The 27,575-nt window shown below is 40.4% G+C and overlaps 1 protein-coding gene across 2 annotated transcripts in view; it reads right to left on the bottom strand.

Annotated features, from left to right (window-relative positions):
• ECHDC1 (ethylmalonyl-CoA decarboxylase 1) overlaps positions 1 to 17,496 on the bottom strand; it is a 43,923-nt gene extending 26,427 nt beyond the window's left edge. Inside the window, exons 1-4 of one of the 2 annotated variants that reach the window (XM_059467840.1) lie at positions 17,447 to 17,496; positions 10,072 to 10,293; positions 5,104 to 5,246; positions 252 to 304 (exon numbers count right to left, since the gene is read on the bottom strand). In XM_059467840.1, coding sequence (XP_059323823.1) covers positions 252 to 304; positions 5,104 to 5,246; positions 10,072 to 10,291 — 416 coding nt within the window. In that variant the 5' untranslated portion in view covers positions 10,292 to 10,293; positions 17,447 to 17,496. Of the gene's footprint in view, positions 1 to 251; positions 305 to 5,103; positions 5,247 to 10,071; positions 10,294 to 16,793; positions 17,234 to 17,446 lie in introns of those variants that run through there. The other variant, XM_059467839.1, reaches the window with a different exon arrangement.
• Positions 17,497 to 27,575: the final 10,079 nt, after the last annotated feature.

Genomic DNA, 27,575 nt, shown 5'->3' with positions numbered 1-27,575 from the left:
GTTTTTTTTTTTCCTGTTCCAATCTCTGGAAAGTGTAATAGTTGCAAAATGTTAAGGTCTAATTTAAATCCATAAATACCTACCTGATTAACATGTGTGAATACAAGGTCTGGGCTTCAAAATTACATATATAACACACATATTTACATACATACATACATATTTATCTTTAAACATCTCGTTAAAGAATTAGCCAAAATACATTCTGATACTTATAATTACTTCATAGATGGGTAAATAAAATATATTACCTCATAAGTCTGGTTAAGGTGTTTTGCATAAACATGCACATATTCATCCCATCCTACAATGAATAGGAAATTAAAAAATGTTACGTGATCTTAATGTGAAGCAATTAAACACACAAAGTAAAGAGGAGTAAGCATTCTTTATATTTACTTCAGCTGGGTTTTGTCTCTGGTTCATGTTGCCCAAATTCTAGCCCAACCCTGCTATGCACAAATAGAAAACCTAGTATAAATCAGGTTAAAAAACAAATCAGAACTCAATTGACTTATATAAATTTCAGTTAAAATTAAGCAACTGTTAAAGTAATGGCAATACTGAATTTCTATGTTGTGAAACTTTTGTGTTTCCTCTTAATTTCCTCTTCTCACTTCAAGTTGAAAACACATAAATCTGAGTTTTTAAATTCTGTACAAAGCCACAGTATGCTACATACTTTTCACTGTCCCAAATCCATAAAGTTTTAGATAAGATACAATTTACCAATTTAATATTTTATTGTTTGGGACAAAAGCATTTCAGCTAAAAAAAAGGAAACTAAAAACACCAAACCACAAAACACCGAAACAAATTAAAAACCAAACCAGAAAGATTCTTCTTATGTCTCACATCCTTTATGTTTTACACTTCCTTGCAATCAACAGTGAAAAAAATACAATCATTTACTTCTCATCTAGTACAAGAACTAAAGGGCTCCAAATAAAATACGTTCAAAACAAATATTTATTCCTACAACGTGTAGTTAAAATGTGGAACACTTGACAGCACCCTCTACATGATTTCAAGAACAACTACATAAACTCACAACAGGAACATCAACAAATGGTTATTACATAGAAGGCAACACCTCTAGCTCTAGAAGTCTTAGTCACAAGTTGCTGGGAGATAAGAAAATATTTTGAGACAAAATCATTATCTATCTGCCGTCCCTGTTATTATCCTCTTTCTCAGACATCTAGAATTAATCAGGAACTTGACAAGTAACTGAGATACATAATCTAGAACCACCATGTTCATATACATACTGAACTGAACAACACATATTTATCCCAGATAAGAGGAAAACATTATGCTTGGACACCGCAGAAATAAAAAAACAGTAGGTAAAAATTTCAGCACAACTTTCAGATAATAAAGAAAAAAAAAATCCAAACAAACCAAACCAAACATCTCTTTATCAGAATTTAATAATTTCTAAAACACAGTTTTGCAAAAGGTGGCAATTTAGAGAACCTGCCTGAATTAAAAGCCTCTGACTCAGGGAAAGAAAATATATGCAGTAAGTCTTCAGTACATCTTTGGAATAGAACTTTGAAATAACAGGAGGTCAATTACAGGTGATTTACTGTCCATTTAGTTGTGTATTCCCAAGAGCTACTCTGCCCAAAGCCAACCAGCATTATGATGCTTAGGTGCACATCTCTGGCAGATGTGAGTGCCATGACAATTGTTACACAAGAACCAGTGTATTTAGTTTTACTGCAATATAGGGCTGCTTGAAAATTTTAGCAGCTGATGATTTATAAAAAGGCTTTTACTTATCACTGTAGCCATCTCCTACACCCCTAAAGAACAGTTGCAATATTTCCATTCCAAATTAAAGAACACCCAAACCCTTTGTGATAGCTGCCTTAGTAGCTAAGTTCAAATCCCACACAAACATCCAAGGTACCAGTTCTCAGCTAAAGACTTGCGCAATTCCCATATTACAACTGTCAGGATGAAGTTGCACAAAAGCTCTTCAGAGAACACAATTTTTCACTTCATCACAGCAGAATCCTTGCATTCAACCTGGCCTTCTCAACTCATGACAAAATCTAAAATGGTAATTAAAGATTAATTCCAGAACAGACAAACTTGAAAAATGCATTTATGTCTGAGCAGACAAAAATATAGTCTTCATTCTCTCAGGTGGTAGAGAGATTACTGTGTATCCCATGGAAAAAATGACAGCACAGAAAACACTCCTTAAAAAAAAAAAAAAAAACAACAAACCAAGAAAAAAAAAAAAAAAAGCAATTGCTTGAGTCCCGGCAAGTAAACCCTTCAAACGCTCCTGACAAGAAAAATAAGGCTACTATTCAGATAAAATTCTCTGACTAAGAGGTGTTCACTGCACTCTAGTAGAATAATTATATTTGCAGCTCTAATGCTGTCCTTGAAATAAGAAGATATCTAACTAGCAGAAAGGGAGGTAAAATGCAGTAAAATGCATTACATATGGAAGAAAAGGATTAATAGCTTGGTGTGGGCCTAGGAGAGGCAGGGAAGGAGAAAGTCACCTTCATAAGTAGAAAACTGTAATGCTAACTCTTATTGCTGCAAGAGATTTGAATCCATTTGCACTACAGACAGAACATAATTTACATATTATCTCAAATTGCTCTGAAGTCCTCCCTCCACAGCTTATGTTTGGGAATCTCTGTCCTAGGGCTTCTAGACAGGGACAAGGAAAGCAAAATTATCCTTTGTGCTTCTTCTTCTGAGCTGTTGCTTTAAGAGCTATTCTTGCTTTTCAGCTAGGCAACTTTTCAAGTCTCACTCCAGAATGAGGTTCTTGCTCTGGGAACAGCTTACAAAGCCTTATAAAGGCAGAAGGAAAAAATATTTTTATTTAAATTCCACTATTCATTTACCTTTTGTGATTTGGTGATGTAATGTTAGCACTCAGAAAAGAAAAATAGGTAGGGGACCTAGGTTTGCTTCAGAGTTAGGAACAATTGAACATGGGAGAAGAAGGTGGACAAAGAAAGAGGAAAGGAATGAAGTGGGAGAGGAGGACAAAGTGCCACTAGGGGGCACGAAAATCCTTCAGCATTCTTGGCTATTATTCTGCCGATTCTGCACCACAGGGAAAAGCAAACTGTACCTAAAATTATGAAAAATACAGTCCTCCCTCAAGCAACCGGTTGGATAAAATTAAAGTGTTTTCTGCAATTACTAAAAGATATGGGCTAAAGCAGCCTTGGAAAAAATTGTAAAGGACAGCTCAGTTGTTTGAGCATGGTGCTAATAATGACAGGTTGTGGGTTCAATCCGTTCACTTAAAAGTTGGACTTGATCATCCCTGTGGGTCCGTTCCAACTCAGAATATTCTGTGATACTGTGAAAGACATACCAGTTCAGGCATGAAGCTATTGACCTTTTTTTTTCGATTTTGCCTTGAAGATGCCTATGGACAGAAAACTTAACCTGAAACCAGACAAACACTCTCATTTGCATGAAGTTAGAGAGAAGAGTTCTGTAAGATTGAAGAACAGCAAATGCTATTCCATATTCTAGTAAAGCTTTATTAAATAAAAGACTATTAAATCCCACCAAACAGATGCTTTAGGAGCTACTATGAAGAAACTCTCAGTAAAAGATAAATAGCTTTAACTCTCCAATGGAAATAGAAAAGCAACTATGTTTAACTATTCTTGGAGCATTTCTGGTGACTCAGGCTTTAATTTCAATACTAGAATGAGATCTAGATTATGTGTAGAGAATTCTCAACAAAGTTATAACACGTATACATTTCATTCTGTCCAGTATATCTGTTATCGAACCCAGTCCTTGCAAGAGCCCTCTCCCACTGCAGTGGCTCCAAGTAATTTGTATAAGCATACAGAGAGAATACGAAATGTATGGAAGCAGAATCACTGAGATTTACTGAATGCAGATTTCTAAAGGAAAGCCTAGACTGCAAATAAGGAAAGAACTGACCTTGCTTGGCTTCACCTCCTTTTCTGTTGGCATAATGCTCAAAGAAGTTAAAAATTGCAGATCAAAAAAAAAATCAATTTAGAAAAAAATCACATCTACATCTATATTTTTTAAATTGCCAGTTTTTATAAAATATTCAGATAAAAACGTCCCCCAAATCCATTTATACTATAAAGCATGACATTTCTGTATTAAGAAAAACATCTCTCTTATGGTGTTCCCAAAAGGAAACAAAGTGTCCTATACCCTTTGAAAACTGGACTGTCCTTTTAATTTACAAGGCCAAAAATAAAAATTGTGGGGTTTATGATATTTAGTTTTATCAACAGAAAAAAAACCCATCACTAAAGACAAATATCAGATTAACCAGTTTTTGTGTTGATAGTCATACTGGAAGGGCCAATTAAATGTTTCATTTAAATGGTCAAATCCTGAAGCTTGCAGGGGCCACAAAAAAGCAGCAGGATTGGCACTTACCACAACTGCAAACCAGGTCTAAGAGCAGCACAGGAAGACCCTCTTCCCTGGCAGTTGGCAAAGTCCTATTACACACATTGCCAAATCCACATAATAACCCACAGAAAGAAAGTTGTCCAATGAAAGTTGTCCAATGGGTGGCATGAGCAAAAAATTGCCATCAAACCCCCAGCTCTGCAACTTCACAGACACACACAAGACTCACATGATTCAAGTGCAGCGCAAGAATTGCATCTGTTCTTCCATTTCATGCAGGTCCAAGCACAGTTTTGATAAAATAGAAACCTTTCTGTAATAGCAGCCATTCTACTTAAATTTCTTTTTTTAACTTTAGAATATGAGAAATTATTACTTTTATCTGTTTCTAAAGGTCAAACTACAGAAGCACATTTTATCTGACGTGAAAATTCACTATATACTGCTGTGAGAAACTGAAATGACACTTTTAAAAGAAAAGGCTAAAATGAATATCTAGTGTAGGAATTTAGAGTTATGAATCATTTACAATAACATTTAAATCACAGCTTGAAGGAGCTGACAGCATTTTTTTTGACCATTAAAACTCCATTCTGTGACCTGTATGTAAAATTGCAGAAGTGTAGCGCAACACTTCTGTCTAAAAAGTATCTCAAAAAATTAATTTTCTCCAAAACCTTAATGTGTGTTAATACTTGCCTGGGAATTGGATATTTCTTTGACAACATTCAAATCAGATCCTGAGCAAAAAGTATTTCCTGCACCATGGATTATAAGACCTTTGCCATCCTTCCAGTTTTCCAGTTCAGTTACCCTCTCCTGGAGTTCTACCATCATAGTGCCTGCCACAAGAGGGGAGAAACAAAATTTTTAACAGGAAATTATTATCACCATCATGTTTTTTGTTACATTTTCCATCAGTAAAACCAAGTTACAGTTAATAAGTGATGGGCTTAAAATCACAACAGAAAGTATAATCTCAAATCCTGCACACAATCATTGGCATACATTTGTTCTCCAAAGATGCACTTCCCAAAATTCCAAAGGATATTCCGTATGAAGGATATTTGTGTTATACTCAAGAAAGCTCCAAAACAAAACCAAACAAAACCAACAAACAAAATCCTGTGCCTGATCTATTTCTGCTTGCAATTGCATACATTCAGGACAGATGAATTTATATATATGCATCCAGATCTGTCCAACTAGTCATATTGAAGTTACTGATATTCTTCTCTGCCCAAACAATTGACAGAGAATAGAAAAGAATTGTGTCCAGGGTGGGACAACCAGTCAATTCGAGGCACAACCAGTCAATATTAACAAAGGTTCCCTTCTAAAAAGACTCTCTTTATAAAGTATATCATCATACAATAATAGCTTTTTATTTCTTGTTTAAACACCCAACTCATCATAAAATGTCATAAACATCATATTTGCTTAAGTACCCCTCCTGACATGGAACTCTACAAACTCCTGTTTCTAGAGCTCATCCTAGACAGCAGCATCTTCCACAGCAATGGAATGTACCTGCATTAATTCAAAGCTCTTCCTCTCTGAATGCCTATGACTAAGTCCAGTTATATACATAAGAGAAAACGTACAGAAACTAATTTCGGAAAGCAGAGTACATACAGGCTGATGACACTCTCAGCTTTACCCTTCTTTGACAAGAATTTAGATGGACATGGCTACATTCTTCAGACAGACATGTGCTTTTGATTAATACTTTCAAGGACTCTCTCCTCTGCCAACAGTGCTGCTTTTTTAACCCTATGCATGCATGCACATGACTCATCCTCTTCTGAAATTTTCCATTAGCAGATAGTCCAGGGGACATTTATGTTTTCTTTCTTATGGTTTTTTCCTTACAGTATATTATGAAGTAAGGGTGAGCACTCAGTCAAGTATTTATCCCTTAGGCTTGGTGTCAGACACTGCAATAATACAGTTTGACAATGTTTCTGAGGTAGCCAATAATCAAGTGGACATTACATATTATATATATTACATATTATATACCAGAATAGCATAGAGTTGGGTTTTTCTGTACCCACTGTCAAGTCCCTACTATGATCCTCTAAAAAATCCCAGCAGTTTTGCCAGTTGCTTTCCCCTCTGTTTTTATAATTTGGTCATGCTTTTTGTATGTTGCACATTACATTTGTTTTCACTGAATTTCACCCTGTTGATCTTGAGCTCTTTGCAGCAGCTAATCAAGATCACCGAATGCCTCTCCTCTACTCCAAAAAATAATCTTGCAAGCTCTCCTAATATATGGGGTCATGTGACCATTTCAGCAGTTCACTTTCTGCTTCATCATCCAAGCCAAGAATGAAAATACTGAGCAGAACTGGGCCTAGATGAGATTTTTGTGGGTCTTCACTTGAAATGCTTTTCCAGCCTGATGGCACACTTAACTTTTCTGCAAATGTTGCCATTCAAACAGGTGTGCATTAACCCTGTGGATTTAACTTCTTGCATATTTCCCTTCTTAAATCTTCTTAACAGAAGGGTATTTGGGATGGCATCCAAGCATCGCTAGAGTCAAATACAGCAGAGCCACTGTTTGTGGTTCTTTTAATGGGCAAAGCAGTGAGGTATTGAAGAGTCTTTCCACAGAGTATTCCAAGAAAAAAATCAAGTTAACTGAAAAAATGCAGGATCCATATGAGTTTGTTACATGCAATAGCAGGGGATAAAAGACACTGGCCAGAGCGTGTCCTACCCTCCTGTGAGAGGCTCTTTTCCATTCCTGACAACACTGAACTATTATTTTACCAACAGGTATATTTCCTGATGTTTGACATAATGAAGAAGGCACAACACTAAAGCAAATCCTCATTCTGCCAATCTTAGTCTTTCAGTATGTGATACCACTAAGTTCATGCTTTTTACAGAATTAACAATAAATAGTTTGTTTGCATTTTAACTATAATCTGGGCATAAATATTTTCAAGTAAATTCTAGAAAATAAAAACTATCATCATTATTTTCTAGTTCCTACAGGCCAGCTTTCTTCTCTTTTAAACTACATTCAAGTTTAGTTCAGTGAGAGGCTGGGCTGCTGAAATTGGCTCTACCAGGCTTAAACTGACATTATTAGCATTTGTTTCCAGAGAGACCATTTCAAACAGGTGGCTATTAGATTCCAATTAAGAAGAGAAAAAAGGCATAACAATCTCCATATCGCCCATTAGCCATTTGCCAACAATTTTGTTCTGGTTTTGATTTCAGGAGTTGCTCAAGCTTAGAATAAACATAATTCCTTTGAGATAAAAAACTGCTGTGTAAAGTAAATGCCTGGAAAATAGAATTTCCCTCAACAGTTTAATAATATTTTGCAGCTTTCCAGAGGGACCGTGCATGGATATATGAATTCACATCTGCCACTATTCAGAAGCTCTGAGACACAGAATCAACAGAATTTGACAGGGAGGTAGCTGTATCTGCAGGCTCTGGCTGATGAAGTGAACCAGCTTCTGCTGAGGCAATTCAGGGGTAGCACACCCCATCCTGCCCCTTGAAGAACATTATTTGATACACAACTGAAGGCAAAGGATTAAGTTCCTAGTACTTTCTCAGCAACTGCATTTTACAAATAATAATGTTAAAAATGAAATTAAGATCAGTATAAATTAGGATGCCATACCATTCACTGCAGCAGCAAAGGAATCAGCCTGATTTTGCTTCTACTCTCCCTCCCTTGAAAACAAAAGTCTCTAGCAGAGGTGTACAGCAGACAGAAGCAGCATCTCTTGAACTGACAGTAAGATCTGCCTGAGCAATTGTTTGTGGGTATTGCCTAGCAAAATGGAGTACAGCTCTCTACAAACTGCTTTAAAACAGAACTGCCTGATCCCATGGCTCATTTGTTATATGCTAATGAGGATCTGTAACAAAGACAGAGCTATTAATTTCCTCAGTGGTTTTTGTAGCTCTTTGCTACTAGAACATCTAATTGACATACACTAATAAGTTATTTTCACAGCAGTCCTGTAAGGAGAGAAGAGATTATTTTACAGACAACTAACTGAGCCAGAGAGAAAATGTCTGCTAATTTTGGGTGCTCATCAGCAGATGTGTGATATGATTTCAGCATATTAACATTACACAGAACATTGTATAGGCAAAGAACAGCTATCAGTTGCCTAAATGGCAGCTGCATCTGCTCAGCATGGCTACCAATCACTTCTGAGCCCCTCCTGGCAAGCACATAGAAAACAGAGAGCCTATTTGCCAGTTTCTATGAAAGTTTGGGTTAAGCAATTTTACTTTTATTACTCCTGATCTTCAAAGAGCAGAAAAACCCAGTCTGCTCTCTCCTTTTGCTGTTACAGCTCACTTTGCATGCCCCTTTCAACTTCCACAACAAATAAGCTAAAAGCACTCAGTCTACAGGGTGTACTTTGCAAAGTTTTGTTTTGAGTCAAAAATAGAAACCAGTCTGTAGAAAAAGGAGAAACAACCATGTAATTATGATTGTATAACAGCATGTATGCTGACAGGGAGGCATGCAGAAGGACAATCCCTATGCTAACATCTTTTAGCTACAATTTCTTAAATTAGGTAATGATTTTATACATGAGTTTTTTAAGCAAAACAAAAGAGAATGCAGAAACATCTGGGTGCATTTCCACCAATTCGGCTGTTCTCCTAGGTTCCTTTCAGCTAACAATCACTAGTGGAAAGAACAGACGGGCATTCTGCATCTAAAGGGCACACTTTGCTAGTATGTTGCAAAATGTTTGCTCACAGCAAAGGAACAGTGAGAACTGGGCAGGAAGACAGAACAGCAACAAAGAAATTAGCAAGATGACACAAATGCATCCACATCAAAATATTAACAGATAAAATAATTCTTACAGTAAAGGCTTATGCACAGCTCCAGCTCAAGCAGGTTCACACCCTGGACCTGTGCCACTCATATCTGAAGAGAGTGACATAAATTGGAATAATCTAGATAATTAAAAAGAGACAGCAAATATACTCAACTTGGAGAATAAAACCCTCTCATAATACAAGATTAATAAAATAGGGCACTTGGTTTTGATAGCTAAGCATTCCCCAGTGTAAAAGCATATTAAATAGATCACTGACCTGCAACAGCTGAGAATACCCAGCTCATCTGATCTTTAATTAACCAGTCACTGATATTTAAGACATAAGGCAAATGAAGAACAAATGAAAGCCAGTTTGGGTAAGTGGAAAAGACCAAACTACATAAGTTTAATGTACAGGGAAGGCTTTAGCTAAAGAACCAAGCAATAAACTCAATCTGTCTATCACCTACAAAAGGGAGGTGGCATTGTCTCATGCCCACAGAAATGCCTTCCGATTTCCAGAGCAGTGATGACAAAATGAGAGGAGATGCAAGAAAGAGCTCAGGGGCAGAATTGTGCTAACACTTAAACAACATGGGGAGAAGCACCTTCTGCAAGACAGTCCTTGCATCATTGAGAATTTCTTAGATTATTTTGACATGTATAGCAAAGTTACTACAAAACACTGGACACATTTGCTGCACATCAGAATAAACACATTTACTCTTCTAACTAAGGCGTGGTAAAGCAGAGTGTTTGTCTTTCTTCAGGCAAAATGTCAAAATAGGTAACTGAACAAGAGAAAGACCAAAACCAAACAGCAATCCCCTCAACTAATTAATACCTGTGAAGGCATTCATGAACTTGGGGTTATTCAAAGTAAGTATTGCAATGCCATTGTCTTCTTTCACAAGGTTGACAGATCCACCAGAAAACTGTTGAAGTTTCTTCTTTATCAATTCTTCCTCATAGCCATGAGCACCATTATACAGTGACAACCTTCTTTGCTGTAGTATCCTTTTCATTGTAATCTGAAGAAAGTTCTTCCACAAAGCAAGGGCCATTTCTGGAAATACAGGGAGTGAGGGGAAAAAAAAAAATTAGGAAACTTCTTTTGAAATCCACTTCAGTCCTCTGAGAAAGAGGGAAGTATGACAGCAGCAACTAATATACAGGTGATACAATCATAACAGTTGGCAGAAATCACTGCAAACTATATTAGCAAAATTCTTCATTTGAATCTACCATCACAAGTAAACAGAAGTTGTTTTATGGAGTGATTTTAGTAGTTAAGCCAGGTATTAGCACCTTTTAAAATATTTCCTTTTAAAATTTACCAAAAAAGTTATTGTGTGCAGAAAGCAAAAGAGGCTCAAAAACTGCAGAAAAATCTACATATTCCACTAGATCAATTTACTCTGTATTACTCTTCCAAACCCTCTCTCACCCTTCCCTCAAAGAAAATACCAAGACTTTCAAACACACCTATAATGGAAGAAAAATCCTATCAAATCCCACAACTTTCAAGATCTGGATGTCCTGCTTTTCTGTAAGCAACTATTAGAGCAAGACCTTCCCCAGAGAAATACCTGAGGAACTTAAAAATTAAGAACTGAAGATCATTCTTATATCGAAGTCTGCTCCCTGTCACCTAATTCCATTAACACAATTGTCACACCTTATCTTAAAACTAATTAGTCTGCCTAGCCTTTGATTGCTATGTGCTTTTCCCAGTCATCCCAGTAGCACTTTGAGTTAATCTCATTTGGGCACAGAGTCTGTGCAGTGCTCCCAAGGATGAGAAGTGTGCAGCAGTATTATGCATTGAGCGCCATACTTGCCTTTTATACAGGTAACAATACTTGTAAAGTATTTCTGTGTACCAGTGTACCCATGGCCTATTCCTCTGCTATTTCCACTCTACAGTGTACGACTGTAGATCGGGAAATAACAAGAAAGTAATTATCACTTGATCTGCATCTCTGCCTTAATTTATTTACTCTGGAAATGGGTGTACTGGAGAAAGCAGTTTACAAGTGACTTGAAAGAAACTGGGTAAAGCCTGAACTGAAAACAGCTGATCTGGAAATAAAAGTCATCTTAGACACCAATCAGAATGGGAATCAAAAGAATCCCCACAGGACACGGCAAAAAAATGCTTGTTATTTTGCAATTTGATAGAGTAGTCCTACCTTTGCCCCAACTTACTTTTTAATGGGCTTGACCACTCAGAAGACCTGGTAGATGCTAATTTTTTGATAACTGGGAAAAGACCTTCTTTCTTCCAGAATTGTATTTGGCAGAAACAAGATACTTTCAAAATTAGCAAGCAGCTGTTGGTAAGTTTTTCTCAGGTGAACTCAGAACACAAACACACTCACTGAGACAGAATTTGGTGACAGCTACATTGTATGCTCTGTTCAGGGTATCTTACAGACTCAACGTTTTTGAAAACCTTTATTATGTTCACATGATCAAGGAAATGCACATTAAAAACCACAGACAATTAGCTCCTAATGAAACAAGTGAACAGCCCTGTGAGGTGAACACTTATCTTGTCACTGGCTGTACCATTCTACACTAAACTTGAAAATGCTTCTCTTGGTGCAGGTATAGTCGTTATTCAAAGGGAGGAGGAGTTTGCAGAGCAATCACAGTATGGGATGTGAAGGTACATGCAGCAATACCACGCAACTGTGAAAAGCCATCTATGCCAGCAGATTCATACCTGTCCTGCCAAACTGCAGCCAGCAATACCACAGGATCTCACAAGCTCAACACAAAGAAACTAGTAAGGCCTACACAAATCTATGCATTATAAAATCATCTGCACAAGAAAACTTAAAGGGATGATTTTTTAATATCTGTTGGCAAACAAGGCTTTAATCTGTCACAATGAACCTTTCCAAAATGTAAACTAATAAAACTAATTACAAAATTTAATCAAGTTTAAAATCAAATTGAATACAAGATTCATTACTTCATAAAAAAACATGCCCTGACTGCTGCTGCACCCAAACACTCTCCATCTATGCACATTCTAATAGTCCGCAACACTTCTGCTACCACCTTTCAGAGCTTTTAAAATTTTATTTAAAGAGTGAAAATGGGTTTCTAAAGCTCATTTCTCCTAATTGGTTCTTTTTATATTCAGTCTCTCAAGAGAGAGACAGCCTTCCCCTTTTCTCTAAAACCTCAGCAGTCATTCCTCCGCATATTAAAGCAATAAAACTTTCCATCCAGCCGCTAGCTTTTGCTCAGGAAAGAACAAACATGAAATACATGGACAGTGCAGCCAATCCTTGTAAAGTGTACCTTGAACAACCAACTCCCAATTTTTAATGAATACAAGGTGTCCCCAGCTCTCATACTAAAACAGACTAGATCAAATTCTCTAGGAAGCCCCAATGACTGGCTTGAAAGCAAAAAGGAGGGGGGGGAAAAGGCTGTTCTGCTAACTTAACCACTTACTGACATGAACTATTTTATGGCTTTTTTACACTACTGAATTTCTCATGACAAGAAATATAGTGAGCAAAACAAACTTAAGATATGGAAATTTTATTCCAATGAAAAAAGAGTCTGTCATTTTCAATTGCGTGGTTATATGCATTAACAGCTCTTTAATATTATCACTATGGTAATAAAGAACAGCAGCAAGTGCAAGATTAGAAAACAAATTGGATACCACTGCCTGCTGATCATGACTCATGATTAATGACTCATGCAAGGTTTAATCTTTAAATTATTTTCTTTACAACCATCTCCTACAGTACCGGTCAGTGACCAATGTAATTTTTTAATAGAAATGAGATTATTTTAATAGTTCAGTCTGACTGAGCTAACCACTCAAGAAAAGTATGATAGGAAGAGCTAGAGCTCTCTCAGTCTAAAGGGATTTCTGCTGGTATCTGACAAACAACACCCAGAATTTCAATCAGTACAGAGCGCTCACAATCCATTGCATGACTGAGATTGATTATTTCTGTATTTTGCATGAAAGCAGCGAAAGAAAGATGTTGCAGAAACACTTACAATGTTGTAGGACCAGCCAGGAGATATTATTAACACTAAAATTTTCAGATTTTCAGTTTAGCATAATCACATCTATTTATACATACTTACAGAAATGGAGTCTTAGTCTAATTTTAAAAAGGCAACACGCTATACCCATTAGCCTCTGTAGCAAAGGTAATTTATTCACAGTTCCTACAATGAAAAACAGCCCAACCTGACAGTATAGGAATAACAGTGGTCAATTAGCATCTTTCATATGTTTTAAGTGCTACAGCTTTATATATCACTGGTGACAACTAAGAGAGAAGCCAACAGTATGGCCATCAATAGTTGTTAATTCCATAGTTATTGTACCTCTTACACAAACCAACAGTTTAAATCCCATTTGACACTCAAGTGATATTGTAACACCCTTGCCTGTGGGGCACCAGACTGTGGGTTAATATAAACACATCCAGTGCCAGCACTTCAGTACAAAGGACCAACACACATTATGCAAGAGCAGCACATGTATTTACATGCAAGCACTCACAATCTATGTATTTTTGTGCATGCAGATTATCAGAGGCCTTCTGACAGCCTCTGGCAACTGTCTGGGTACAATGCAGACTTACAATGTTAATAAAACATAGTAATACTAGGGATAACACCAACATAAATACTCTCTGAGTAGATTCTTGGGGAAATTTGTAAGTCTTGAACAAGGGTATTTGCCCAGTCATTACAACTACTCTGTTGCAACCCAAATGTCTCCTAACACATGATGTACCAAACAGCAACCTCCAGCAATGCTGCCAATTGCAATTATCACTGAACATTAAGACACCTGGCCAAAGTAAGAGGTAAGGGCTGTATGTAGCAAGTTTCTAGAAGAAAGGGCAGAAGAGCTAATACAAACCAGAGAACTGAATCTTAGGAGCTGTATGCTCAAACAAGAAACACTGCACTACACAGCAAGCTAAATCAGCAAGTTAAAATACATGAGCAAGGAAAATTCCAGTTTAAAAATGGTGCCTGAATTATTGACACAAGTCAGGGAAAAAGAAAATGGGGAAAAAAAGATGCAGGGATGTGTTTTCAATACATCAGAGAAACAAGCATGCCCTTTCATCTGGGGCAGGATGTGACAGGTGTGATGAGCAGATATAGACCCTGGAAAAAAAACCCCATCAACTGAATTTCTAGGTTTGGATGAAGGTATACTGAGATTAAGCATAACAGAAATAAAGGGATTCAACAGACAAAATCCACAAAATAAATCTCAGGGAGGAGAAAATATGCAAATGGCATTAAAAAAACAATTAGGCACTTTTGTGAGACTACCAAAGGCATCAAGGGCACTTGGTCAAGAAGAAATCCTGACTTGATGAAGACCTTTGGCAGTTGCAATTTCAGCAACAAGCACAGAAGTGCAAAGAAGGGAAGAAAGGTTAGAAGATGTGAATTGAGGATAATGATGAGATGACTCACAATTCAGCCCTGTGGGTGGCTTACCAGTCATTTAAAAGGCATTCACCTGTGCTAGAGAGCAGTCACCATGACTGGCAGATGCTTCAACAGGTTCCTGTAATGGCCAATTAATGAAAAGCAAGTGGTGGCCCAGTACCGAGGGCTGGCACAACTGACCCTGCAGCATGAAAGCAGATGAAAAGGCAGAGTGATGGAGAAACAAAGCATGAAAATAGCCCATTTGTAGGGAAAAAAAAGTGGGTTGAAAATGAGTGAAAATAACAACTGTCTGTAACCCTAGGAAGTAGGCTGGTGGGTGATTATATGGAATAAAAAAAAAAGAAAATAAATTATGGTGTTGGACAAAGAGAAGAGATTCAAACACAAAAAGAGGCCAGCTTGGTCTCACAGTGACAGGGAGTCAGTAGACCCTGCCTTCAGACACAAGAAAGGTGTAGTAGAGAGGACTCACACACAGGATTCCTCTGCTGTCAGTTGCTTGTCACCACCCCTCACCTGAAGGTTACAGAGCCCTCCACCTACCTCACCCACTTATCCACCTCTCTGCTTTCCTTCCACGATATGTGGGTTAAGTTAACCTAAACACCTTGTCCAACAGGTCCTCCCACTCTAATAATTACCAGACGAAGCAAGCTGAGGGCAGTCACTTCTCCAGCTGGCTTCCTCACTGCTGAAAGCAATCAGTGAGCAGATCATAAGCATGCTAAAGGATCAGCACAGAAAACCTACTGACAAAACATAATTTGCAAATACAGAAACTAAACAAAGCTGGGGAGCTGAGGAGATTCTGCCTCCCCAAAAAGGGAAGAGATCCCTCATGCCTTTCTCAAAATGTCATGGCTCTCAAACTTGCTGAGCCCTGTTCAAAATTTTAGTACATTGTCTCTGGTACCTGCACTGTAGACAAATTAGATGGGATCAACAATCCCTCCAGTTCATCAAGTTACTTGAAAAGCCTTATGACCCCTCTAAAAACAGGCTTTAAAAGTAGCTGGTATTTTCAAGGACAATTTTGTATCCTCTGTATTACTGTTGAGAGAACAAAAGATTTGGGCCTGCTACTTTCTAGATGTCAGCATTAGAAACAAAGTTTATCCATCCAGAAGCTGAAGAAACAAGAAATGAGACCATGTCCAAATTAACTAACTGAAATAGCATCAAATAATGTACAAGGGAAATAAAAATTAACTGGAGGAAGAAAAAACTTTTAACCCTGTAAGTAAAAAAAAACCCTTGCCTGTAGATTCAGTTTTAAGCTGGCTGACCATTTGCACCTCGTTTCTGTTTTTCTCTCTCTTTTTTTCTTATTATTTCATCGTTTCTGAGCAGCTCAATTCTGGGCATAGTAAGCTACGGCTTTCCAAACTATGTGTTCTTCGTTTAGTTTTTTAATGATCCCTGTAGGCTAGAGTTTAGATGTGAATTGTCCTTCCATATCTAAACAATTACATTCTTTCTTAATTACATCTTAATAATTTTGAAGAATAGTAAACAAATCACAAAGATACATACTGAAAAACAATGGTATTTAAGGATGCAAAACAACTGACAAAGAAAGCCTTCCCATAAATACAGATGACACTACATAAAAACATTTGATTTTGGTCCCATGGTGAGTGAAAGATTTTGAGTTTCATAGCAGAGAGCAAGAACCTGTTATCTTCTGCAAAAAGCACTCGGGCCCTTTATTTTTTAATGCTTTGATCCAAAGAGGTTCTCTTCACACGTGTCATCAAAGGAGCTTTTTAAACAATGACAGAAAAGTCTTTTAAGTTCACTGCCCACTAAGTGTGTTTTAGACACCTTTAGGAAGGGCAGATGCACAACTTCACACGAAAGGAAACAACCACAGCCAACTCATCATTTGCCTTTCAGTCACCAAATCCTGAACCATAAACGCATGAATCCAATTCTTGCCGTAACTGCAAATACTGATGCTTTCCCAATGGTTGCCTTGAAAAGTGTAGCTTTTATAGTCAAGAAGTATTCTGAATTCCACTTAATTCACTGTTCTTTACTATTCTCACCTTACCACCACCACCCATAAATGCTCCTGCCAACTCCAAAACAACCACATACCGAGGTGCGAGCCGGCCACGCAGCCACGATTCTCCTGTCCCCCTGTCACAGCAGTGGTGACCAGCAGCACCACACCGGGACCACCTGTCCCCGGCTTCCTTGGCTCCACACACTGAATGCCGGGAAGCAATGGCAACCTCCCTGCACCCTGGGAAGATGTCAAGATTCAAGAGACGGAGGGGTGGAAGCTACTTCCCCAGCGGACATTTTTTGCTGCTAACCTGCGACGCCAAAATCCCGGGATTTTGGGATCGCAGTCTGACCTAGGGATCAGTTCACGCGGTCTGACCTAGGGAAGCTTTTCTGACACTTTTTCTTTTTACAAAATGACTTTATGTTAAATCAACCGCCAAGGCAGGGCTCAGTGCCGAACAGGGCCGAAGTGGGCGGTGACCGGCGGTTCCCAAAGCGGGACCCGAGGCGTCAGGGCTGAGCAGAAACACCGGCGGCCTCTCCCGCACCGAAGGAGCCACCGCGCCCCAGCCGCGGGCGCCCCGAGGCCTCGCGGGGACCGGGACGCCCCGCGCCTGCCCCGCCCCGGTCGCTGCCGGGGCCCCGCGCCGCCTCGGCGGCCCCGTTTCCCCGCAGATGCCCCTTTCCCCCCCGAGGGCCGCGGCCGGCCGGGGCAGCGGAGCCCTGCGGCCGGCACTGACCTGGGCCCGGCTCTGACCGGCCCCGGCGCCGGCGGAGCAGCGGAGGCGGGCGGTGCTGCGGGGAAAGGGCCCCGCCGGGAACCGCGGCTGCGGCCTCCGGGCCGGGCCCGCCGCCGCCTGTCGGGGCAGCCCCGGGCCCGGCGGCGTCGGGGCAGCCCCGCGCCCGGCGGTCCCGGGAGCTGGGGCTGACTTGGGGCCGGTAGGAGAGGGCTTCACACCGCGTCCATAGAGGCGTGACCCCTAACAGCGAGAACTCCGCCTGAATTTAAGCAATTTTGAAGCAGACGATACTTGTCAGCTCCAAAATTGCTAAATAGTACATAAGCAGGTCGTCATTATTGTTGTTTTCTGCACCGATCGCCTCCCTCTCTGAAAACCAAGCCCTGTGTTTCTGTCCTAGTCAGGGCAATTGGAGATCCTCGTTTCTCCGCTGGCTCAGGACAAGGTCTCGCCTTGTCCTGCCGGGAGCATCCAGCCTGGAGCGGCAGGGCCCCCGCCTGCTGTGCCTGGGGTGTGCAGCAGGCAGCAGAGATGTCAGCTCCCTGTCCACGTCGCCACAAGGAGAGACCTGGGCTCCCCATTTTCACATCCATCTATTTTACCTGTCAGCCTAAGTGGGAGCTCTTTCCAGCTGTCCTGCTCCTGGCTGCTGTGCCTCTCCGGCTCCAGGTGCAGCTCACCTGTACCAAGCTCTGGCAGCTGGGCCAAAGTGCTGAGCATGCCGCAAGCTATCCTGGCATCAAACTGGAATTGTGTAAACTTGAGGCTGGCATAAAATGGCACTGTCACATACGGCCCTGCCCTCGGTTTTGCCAGCAGCCAGATCAAGGGAAATAAATGGTTTCAATGAAGATTGCTTAGTGCTTTGCAAATTCAAAACATTGTGCAAATATGAGCCAGTCTTTCTGTGTCCTTGTTGAGACATATACTAAGACAGCTCAGTTGTAAGTATTTGTAGCATGGTTGAAATATGTAACTGGAAATATATCTTCTCCATCTTTAGTAAAGCTGTTTTTCAACCCAGCTGTCAATAAAATGTTCCAAAATTGGCCCAGTTCATTAAAAATTATGATTGAATATGTAGGGATTTCAATTATTCATTTATGTGGGGAAAACAAAAGTTTTACATGCTGAACAAGTGCTTTCAACTTTGTATTATTCAGAGACTCGAGAATATGACAGTCTAGTCCCAGGCAGTGCTATCTTTATACAATAGAAGGATCCATTTCCTTTTTACAACACTATCTGCAACAAGCAGGCTCGCCTCTTGTTTTTCCTCTTGGGTTCACAAAGAAATTTTCCAGTAGGATTCAGCCCTGCAGTTGTGTCTGGAAAATCTCAATAAAGATCTGTGTGAGTGAAGCTGCTCTCACCAGGTCCTGCTCCTAGGGCCAGTCCCCTCTTTGGAGCGGAGCGATGCCCAGGCACGTCCCAACTCGGTCGGGAGCAGAGGAAGGCGACGGCGGCTGGAAGCTCGTGGTTTTCCAGGTAACATATTGCCACCTAGCAGCGCTTGCTGGAAGTAGCACAATCCGGACCGGCAGATCCATAAACCAGTTTGCCTCATAGTTGGTTTTATTGCCTTGCGTCATATAGGACATAAGGAAAAGACTAGGATGCACTCAGAGTGAAGAATGAGGATTGCAGGAAAATGAACAGGTGGATGGGGTCATCTTTGAAAACAGACATTAAAGACCAGACAGGCTGTAACCTTCAGCAGGATGGTGACTAGTCTCCTGGATGTTTGACTGTACAATAAGAAAGAAAAAGAAAGGGAAAAAATTGTAAAATCCTGCAAAGTTGCTTATTCTTATTCTTGCACATTATTCCACTGATTTCAATAACACTTTCTCCTTGCATTGCTGAAGCAGTACTGACCTAGGAGAGTCAGGTCACCACCTGAATTATACGGTATGTGCCCATTCCCTGTTGCTGACCCAGAAGCTGGTGACAATGTACTGGCTAAAAGAGCAATGCTTCACTCTCAGTTTCAAGGCTGCCAGACTGAAATATTGAATTCCAATAGATACAGAGCTCCTGGGTGCTATTTTATGAACTCCTTTCAGAGCAATGGAACAGATAGATGACAGATCTGGGCTTAGATCTCAGGAATTATTGGATACTAAACAACACATAAACCCACAGTCAGTTCATAAAGGGTCTCTTGAATGTAATTTTTAGGAGGCAAATATCATCAGCTCTGTGTGGAAGTGTGGCAGGCTAAAGGATGGTGTAACATATACTTCAAAGACTAGACCCACATAAAAAGATGGACACATGCATTCTATTCCTAAATTTCTGAAATATTTCTAAAATCTAGATTTCTAGATCCAAAATCATAATATTCAGTTTCTCCTTACAGCCTCACCCAAGAGGCCCCCAAATCCCATTGGTGCCTGACAGCTGTGATTCATGGGAAGAGACAATTTATATCAGGTTAGCTAACAAGACTCCCACCCCAGCTGTCTCTCCTGTCCTCACTGCAGATATCTGAAATACCCCAGAGCTGCTTCACTTTCTAAATGCAGCCCCACGTGCCAAGTTACACTTGGTTTGATTTTGTTAGGCAGGGACTGGCTGGGGACAGGGCAGGACCGTGAGTACCTCAGAACTGCAACTGTATCAGTACTTGTATGTCAGCCCCTTGTTCACTTCATGCACCACAGCTGCCAGTTTCTCACACAGTATTCGGTCACTGGATGTGTCTGCAAAGGGCTCAGCTCTTCCCAGGTAGCTCCCTACCCGTCCTCTCACAATGTGTTGATTTTATGTTCTCTGTCTATGTTGTTTAAGGATTTCCTCCTGCAGAGCTGACTCTGAGCTCCACCAAGGCATGGCTGGAAGATGAGGTAAGGAAACACCTGCCTCTGTAGCACAGCATGGGGAGTGTCACCCAGGCCCTCTTCTGCCAAAGCAAACCAGCTCATTTCTCTGGGGAAGGTGCTCTGATCACGAGGCTGTGGTGTATTGTTGGGAAGTTGAGGGAAAAAGGAGCCCTGGCCCATGTGCTAAAAGCTGTTTCTCTTGACACAGCATAATGAAATATTCATCAGGCCAGAGAGCAGGAGAGGTTCAGCATGGCCACAGCTTGGTACTTGCTCACACTCTCAGTGACCCTGCAAATACTAGATATTTAAACATTAATAGCTACTTAAGTTAGTGTATGAGTCTATGGCCTTGAAGGTCTTTTCCAACCTAAACTGTTCCATGTTTCCATGCCATATAAAGCAACTTGAACAGATAGAGTGAAGTATGTTCTTGCTCTGCGAAGTCCTCTCTCTGCTTACAGCTCACTGTGCGAAGAGTGGCCTCAGATCAACCAAAAGGGTTATCAGGTCCCTGCCAAGTGCTCTTACCTTTCACTTCACCAACACTGTAATTTGATTAGACACTAATTTTCTGATAGAAAATACATACAGTACAAAAACATGCTTGTTTGTGGTGTACCATCCTACACAAGGTAAGAGCTGACTTCACAAGACGAAATACCAGCCCACTTCCACTGGGAGGTGGTGATCTCACACTTCTCCCTTCTCAGTCCTGGGAGTGAGAACCAGGGGAGAGCCAGCTGAGCTCACCCAACTGTCAGGAAACTGCTTTAGCAGAGCAACTAGTTTCTCTTTGGATTCCAGGGCTAAGGAACTGAACCAGCTTGGCGTGCTGCTGGTGGAGCCTGAGGGACACAAAGCAGGGGAAAGAAGATGGAGGAAACCAGAGGAGGAAGACCATCCTGTTTTAGCAGCATTGAGTTATCAAATGAGCTCAGTTCTATTATTAGTTCTGACTCTTCCAGTGGCACTCAGGGCTTTGCCAATTTGTGAAGAGGAAGTGGGTTAGAAATAGATGGCCCAGGGCAAAGCTGAGAGGTGCATGAGTGGGCCCCTCTCTTTTGAGGGGGCAGCCAGCCACTGGGATGGGCTAATGATGGGCTAATTGTGCTGGAAAACTCCACTCTAAATCTCTTTGAAGATCTGGCTTTTCCTTCATTTCCTTAGGTCTCTGTTGCTACTCCATTCTGTAAAACTTTCAGAGGAAAAAAAAGCATCTCTTTCTCCAAGAGCATTTGAATCACACCGAAGTAGGCCAGGTGATAATTGCACACCACATTGTAGTGCTGCTTAAATGTCAGATGTTAATTAAAGCCTTTCCTGGAAATGGGGCATTAATTAGGGCAAATGCAGCTATTCTTTATGGACGCTGACTAACCAGCGAGTAAAAGCATTATTTAAACACTGGTATTGAAACTGTTAATTTTTATTTGTCTGAGGTGTGTTTGTTATTGAAAGAAAAACAACTGAAAAAAATTATAACTCCTTGAACTTATTGTTCTTTCTTTTAAAGACAGTTTTAAATAAATATTTTGGCACAAGAATATTCACGCAACCACAGATTGCAATAGGAACATTTCAGTATTAGGTCCAGATGTCTCTAGCAGTTGTATAACCTTGGTAGGAATTCTTAAATGCTGTAGATATTAAATACAGCACTGACCTGCAAAAACAGCCTGTTGTGGCACTTCACTTGTGTCTTTCTTTTCTTAAGAAAATGGCACTATTTGCATGAATAATGGTACACCAAAATGTTAGCTAAGTCAGGGCCAAAAAGTAAGGCATGTGTTTCCTTTGAAATTTTTCTGAACAACTCTGAATTGTTGGGGAGAATCATAATATTGATAAAGGATGTAAGTGTTCAAGATTTAAGATATATATCAAAGCTTTGCAGCTTAACCATCTTGCTTTTTGTTTCTTTGGCCTGGATTCAGCAAAGCAATTAAGCCCCTAAATAGCACCATTGATTTCAGTGACACATAAGCAGTTGGTTGAATCAGGCCCACTCTGCCTGCCAAACCACATTCCTTCTTGCCTCCCAGTGCATTAGAGCTTTTGGAAGAGCGGTTCCAGTTTTTATCAGTAGCTGTAACATAAAATCATGGTCTACATTGGCACTTCTGTGCCTAGATACCTCTGCAGGAGGTCCACATATGAGAAACTGTGCAGAGATCTGGCTGCAGATTTCAGTCTTTAGCACTGCAGCATTTCCACCAAGCACATGGCTGAGCACACTGCTGCAGGCGCCATCCATTGCAATGTCTTCATTGTCACAGCACCTACATCTCTGCAACTACGGCAGAGACAAACCCTTGATTCAGAACTGTCCTCTTCAAGTATGGCCATTGGAAAGAATCCCCTGTATCTGCCATGCCAGAGAAACAACTGTTGTGCATGGAGACCGTGAGATGGTGGGGGCACAAGTCCTGCAGCCATTTCGGGCACTGGGGCATAGACGGGTGACACACTGACTGCCAGATTCCCAGCTCCAGTTCCTGTGGCTGCTGGTCACAGAAACACTACACTGCTGTTTGTTTTGTTCATTACATTGTTCTAATGCCCCTTTTCACATGAAGAGATAGTGGTTCCAGGTGAAACAGAAAATGATGTGATGTGATGTGAGGATTGTTGTTAAATGAGAAGAACTGGAATATTTTTAGGTACCTCTTTACGGTAGCATTATCCCCTGCTCCCATCTGCCGTTATGTTTCTATTTTGTCTTTCCTGGTCATCACTATTTTTCACTCATGATATTTTTCTAGTTCACACTTTACAGAGAAAGGAGAAATTGTGAGAATTAAGTGGTGGCAGGAGGGGCAGAGCATTCCTCTTTAAAAGCAGAGGTTTTATTTTTCTCAAGTACATGTTACATAAGTGTATCACTTCCACAGCTGAAATATTTCAAAAGATGGATAATGAGGTTGTCAGCTGGACTGGGGGAGAGCTCCCTGCTGAATCCTATGACTCCAGGTTCATCAGGGCTACTGGACTTTAAATGGGAAAATGGACCAACTTAGAGCTCATCCTGTAGTAGCCAACATTAAATAAAAGCCCAAAGCACGTGAAAATATTGTACTGGTAAAAGAGGTTATTTAAAAAAGAAACTTCTGACTGTCACCTGAGATTTCATGGTATTAAGTCTGGATATTTTAATAACATTAAAGAACAGTTGATAGCTGTGATCATGTCTCTGAAGTAGTTAATTAGGTTGAATTAATTTATATCTACATGCCAGTGTTTTTTAACTACTGTAAAAAGCTGGGTTTGTATATATTTCTTTGTTTTTACAGGAAAAAAAAAAAGAACGTCTACTAGTCTTAAAACCTTTAAATATTAACCAGGCCCTGCACTCTTCCTCACTGAAAGCATAGTCCTGTACAGATCTAAAGTTCTAACCCATTGCTCTTTTTTACAGTTTCAAAATTTACAACTTTTGTGGTTTAGTTCAAAGCTAAAAGCAAATGCAGAGAGATTTGGAAATGAAATAAACATTTAGAGATTTTTGTTGTGGTGTGATGTTTCCTGTCCTGGCTCATTTACCCCTGTCAACACAAGCTAACTGGACAAACAACATACAAACCTATCAGTTAAGTGTTTGGGGTTTTTTAAAATAAATAAACACAGCCTGAAGTAACAGCTAACATAAATAACACTGGAACATTGATCTCTTTGAGTCACCCTATTGTTCATGCTATATTTCCTTTGCAGTACACTCAAATCTTATTTTATTCAACTTGTTTTAGATAGGTGTGTATTGCCAGCTGGCCCAAAGAAAGGGGGGTGCAAAATCCCTGGACTGTCCAAGGTAACCGGGGGACGGCAGTCTGGAGTCAGCATAAGTGTAAGCTTGCACTGTGTCCCTGAGGCAGGGCTGCTCATGCTTGCATTGGCTGTGCAAAATGTGGTGGTACAGTCAGTCAGCTTTATTTCAGGACCGCTGCAAAGTACATCTGAAAATATGGCCAGTCTATCCTGACAAGAAATAGCATAAAGAAATTAATGTTTTGTCAGTTTTGTCATCTCCCTTACCACCTTTCAGATACATGCAAATAAAATAGGATTTGAAATATTAACAAAAAGCCTGAATCATTAGAGAATTTCTTTCTGCTTTCTGGTGCTTCAACAACATATACTTCCCAGCAATACACAAGAAAACAAAGGGTACAAGCTTTTAACTGCTGAAACAAATTAATTAATCGCAGTTAATGCATTATTTAATGCAGACAAATTTATTTTTCTATTCCCATAAAGCTGGTGATGAGGTACCATGTCATCATTTCCAGAGGTACTTAGGATTTCTGTTGGTCTTCTCTTTACACTTGTTAGCATCAATCAGCTGGCAAGTTGTGTGTCTGTGTGTGCATGTGTATTAAAGGGGAGTCTCCTGCCTTTCCCTTTACCTCCCCTTCGCCTTTGCAGAATGATGGATGGATGACTACACAGACATCCTCCATAGTGTGTTTTCTAACACTAGATATTGGTGTTACTGTTTGTTGAATGTGATCAGACCTGTGTGGCCATGCGGTGTGCTGTGCAGTATTCCATTTGCTGTTTCTCATCCAAGCAGGAAGAGATGGGTAGGAAGCATAATCTCATATTTAAAAACAAACAAACACAAGCCAAAACAAATAAAAGAAACCACTGCAAAAAAAGATAGGAGAAATTAATCTTCCCACAGACTCAGCACAAAGGTCCTGCATGGTGTAGTAGTCTCACCTCAAGCCCTAAGTGGTTAAAATCCTGCCTGGGGCCCTGGCACCCAACCTGTCTGTTTGGGAGTCGCAGAACAACTACTGTGCTCCAAGTGTCATTGAGGAAGGATTAGGCAAGCAGAGAAAAACTGAATTTTTGTCTGAATACAAACATGAGACAGTCTCTGTCTGACACCTGCCGGGTCACAGCAAGGTCATAGTCCTCCTTAGGCAGCATTAACACTCACATGTATTTGTGCCACTCCACAGCACTTTGGTCTCTTCCTGGATTGCTCTCTGGTGCATCTCAGCTGTTTGTCAAACAGCTACAACAACAAATCCTTTACCAAGTAGAAGAGAGGCTGAAATACCACCTGAAATGCATGTGGTACAGGTCTTTGAGAGGAAGGTGGGAAAAAACTTCCATCAAAAAGGGGCAGTGGTGGCTGGCTGACCCCATCTCTTGGTGGGCTCCAGTGCAGCTGGCAGGTGGGTCCCTGCAGTAGCACCCAGCTCCAGCTGCTGCCCTGACTCAGAACCAGGACTGACTGCTGGCTGAGCCATTGCTTCTCACAAAGGTTCCTCATTAGAGATAAAGGCTTTTTCCATGCTGTAACTGAATATTGGTCCTGTTCCAACTTGAAAAGCTTTTGTCAGTACAAGACAATGTGAATTAGCTCTTCCACACTAGAAAATAGAATAGCCTGGGAACATTTATTACAAGAGACCTTTTTCAGGGCTCTTCTTTTGTTGAACATGAAAAATAAAAACTAGAAAACACAGAAGTGATTCTCCAATTTTTTTTTTTTTCTGTATTAGCTGTCATATGAACTCATTCCTCTTCCTATTGTGCCTTTCCAGCACACAACAACCTGGGACTTTTCAGGTCCCTGATACACTACCATGCCTCATATTGCTTTTGGAGTGGAATCAATACTAGTTCAAACAGCACAAAAATCCATTAATTTACTAATCATAATGTATATTTAGGGCTGTATGGAGGGAAAGGATGATGGGCTACAGTAAGACCAACATTCATTACCTCCTGCAAGCCCAGTTGACTCAGTACTGGGACTGTCTGAACATTATTTTTCTGTGAGCAAGAAAAGCAAGGAAATGTAATTTCCTATGGATTTGTGCCTGCCTGGTGGCTCATCTAATTCCTTTGCAACAGCACAACATTCCCCATTGGCCACTCCAAGGCAGAGGCAGCAAACTCCAACATACATGCTGGCTGGCTCCTGGTGCAGTGGGTGACCCATGCTGGAAAGAGCAGTAATAGTTATTTTGCTTAAATTTCCCCAGAAAGGGAATTTGAGTCCACTCAGCTGATTTATCTGGAACTTTCAGGAATCTGAATACCTTTGAGACTTGGAGACTCCATCAGACTTGGCTGACATGAAACAAAGGGTTCAGAAACTGTAAGGGAAGTGACTGATGTGCAGACAGCATAATTTGCAGGATAAAAATCATAGTGAAAAGAAAGAGATGTTCATACATACATTGTACTTTATCTGGATTCCTCAGATCTGAGGAATTTGGATCACATTTTTAAGAATGCTAAAGGAATAAACTGAACTTTTAAAATTAAAAATTGATAATCTTACACGATTATATGACTTATGTTTGGAATTTTAAACTGACAAAATTTCTGTGTATAAAAAAATTTCCTGCTTTCCCTATTCTCCAGTATATCAAAGTCTTTTTGACATTTTATTTGCAGGGTCCTGTCCTGTGCTCTGAGAACCATTCCCAGGTGCACTCAGTCTGATACATGGAGACTTATAGCTCGCAGCAGTTCACATCAGGGAAAGCCTCCACTTTTTCCTACACAGGCAGCATTTGTGGTAAATATAGCTGTCCTCTGACACCATGCTTACACACTTAAGGCCTGCACTGCATCAAAGGACTGCACCCATCCCTGTCACCTTGCAAGCAGGATAAGCTCAGAGAAGAAATTTATTGCTGGAACAGGTTCATCTGCCCAAGATATTCAGGACTCCTTGGCACTCTTTCCAGGATATTATAGCTTATATGATATGGGTAGTTTAAGGACTTTAGCTGCCTTTTCTTGCTCCCCCAGAAAGACAATATGGTAGCCTACAACCCAGGAACAGTGTAGGTTTCATCCCCATGTAGTAATAATATTTGTTTCTTTCAAGGGGGCTGCAACTCTCTTCTTGCCTTATTAAGTCAAAGCAGGAAGGAACAAGGAGCAAGGTATTAATAACAATGGCAAGTTTATACAGTGAAAGCAGAAGGGAAGTGTCAGGAGAGGAAAAAAAAGAAGTTGAGGGGAAGAGGACGGATGAGGTGCTGTGCACAGATTGCTTCCTTGGTCTCACCAAGACTGGAGACAGTCAAATCTATTTGCAAAGATGGTATTGTCTGGTCGACACTTTTGGCACAAAAAAAAAGGATCCCTTGCTGTGGTCTTGCTTTTTGTGGTCTCTGCTGCAGGACTTGTGCTGATGGGTAGACACTGTCTATGTCATATATCAATGCCCAAGTGTCATCCTGCCTGTGACAGCTGTAGGACAGAGGTCATAATCCATTTACTGGGGCTTGGGTGAGGAAATCAAGATTAATTTCTCTAGCATGTAACACTTC

The sequence above is a fragment of the Ammospiza nelsoni genome, chromosome 3 (genome assembly GCF_027579445.1).
Source record: "Ammospiza nelsoni isolate bAmmNel1 chromosome 3, bAmmNel1.pri, whole genome shotgun sequence".
Classification (NCBI taxonomy): Eukaryota; Metazoa; Chordata; class Aves; order Passeriformes; family Passerellidae; genus Ammospiza; species Ammospiza nelsoni.
Note: the sequence above shows the minus strand (reverse complement) of the source record. Positions and strands in the feature narration are given on the sequence as shown.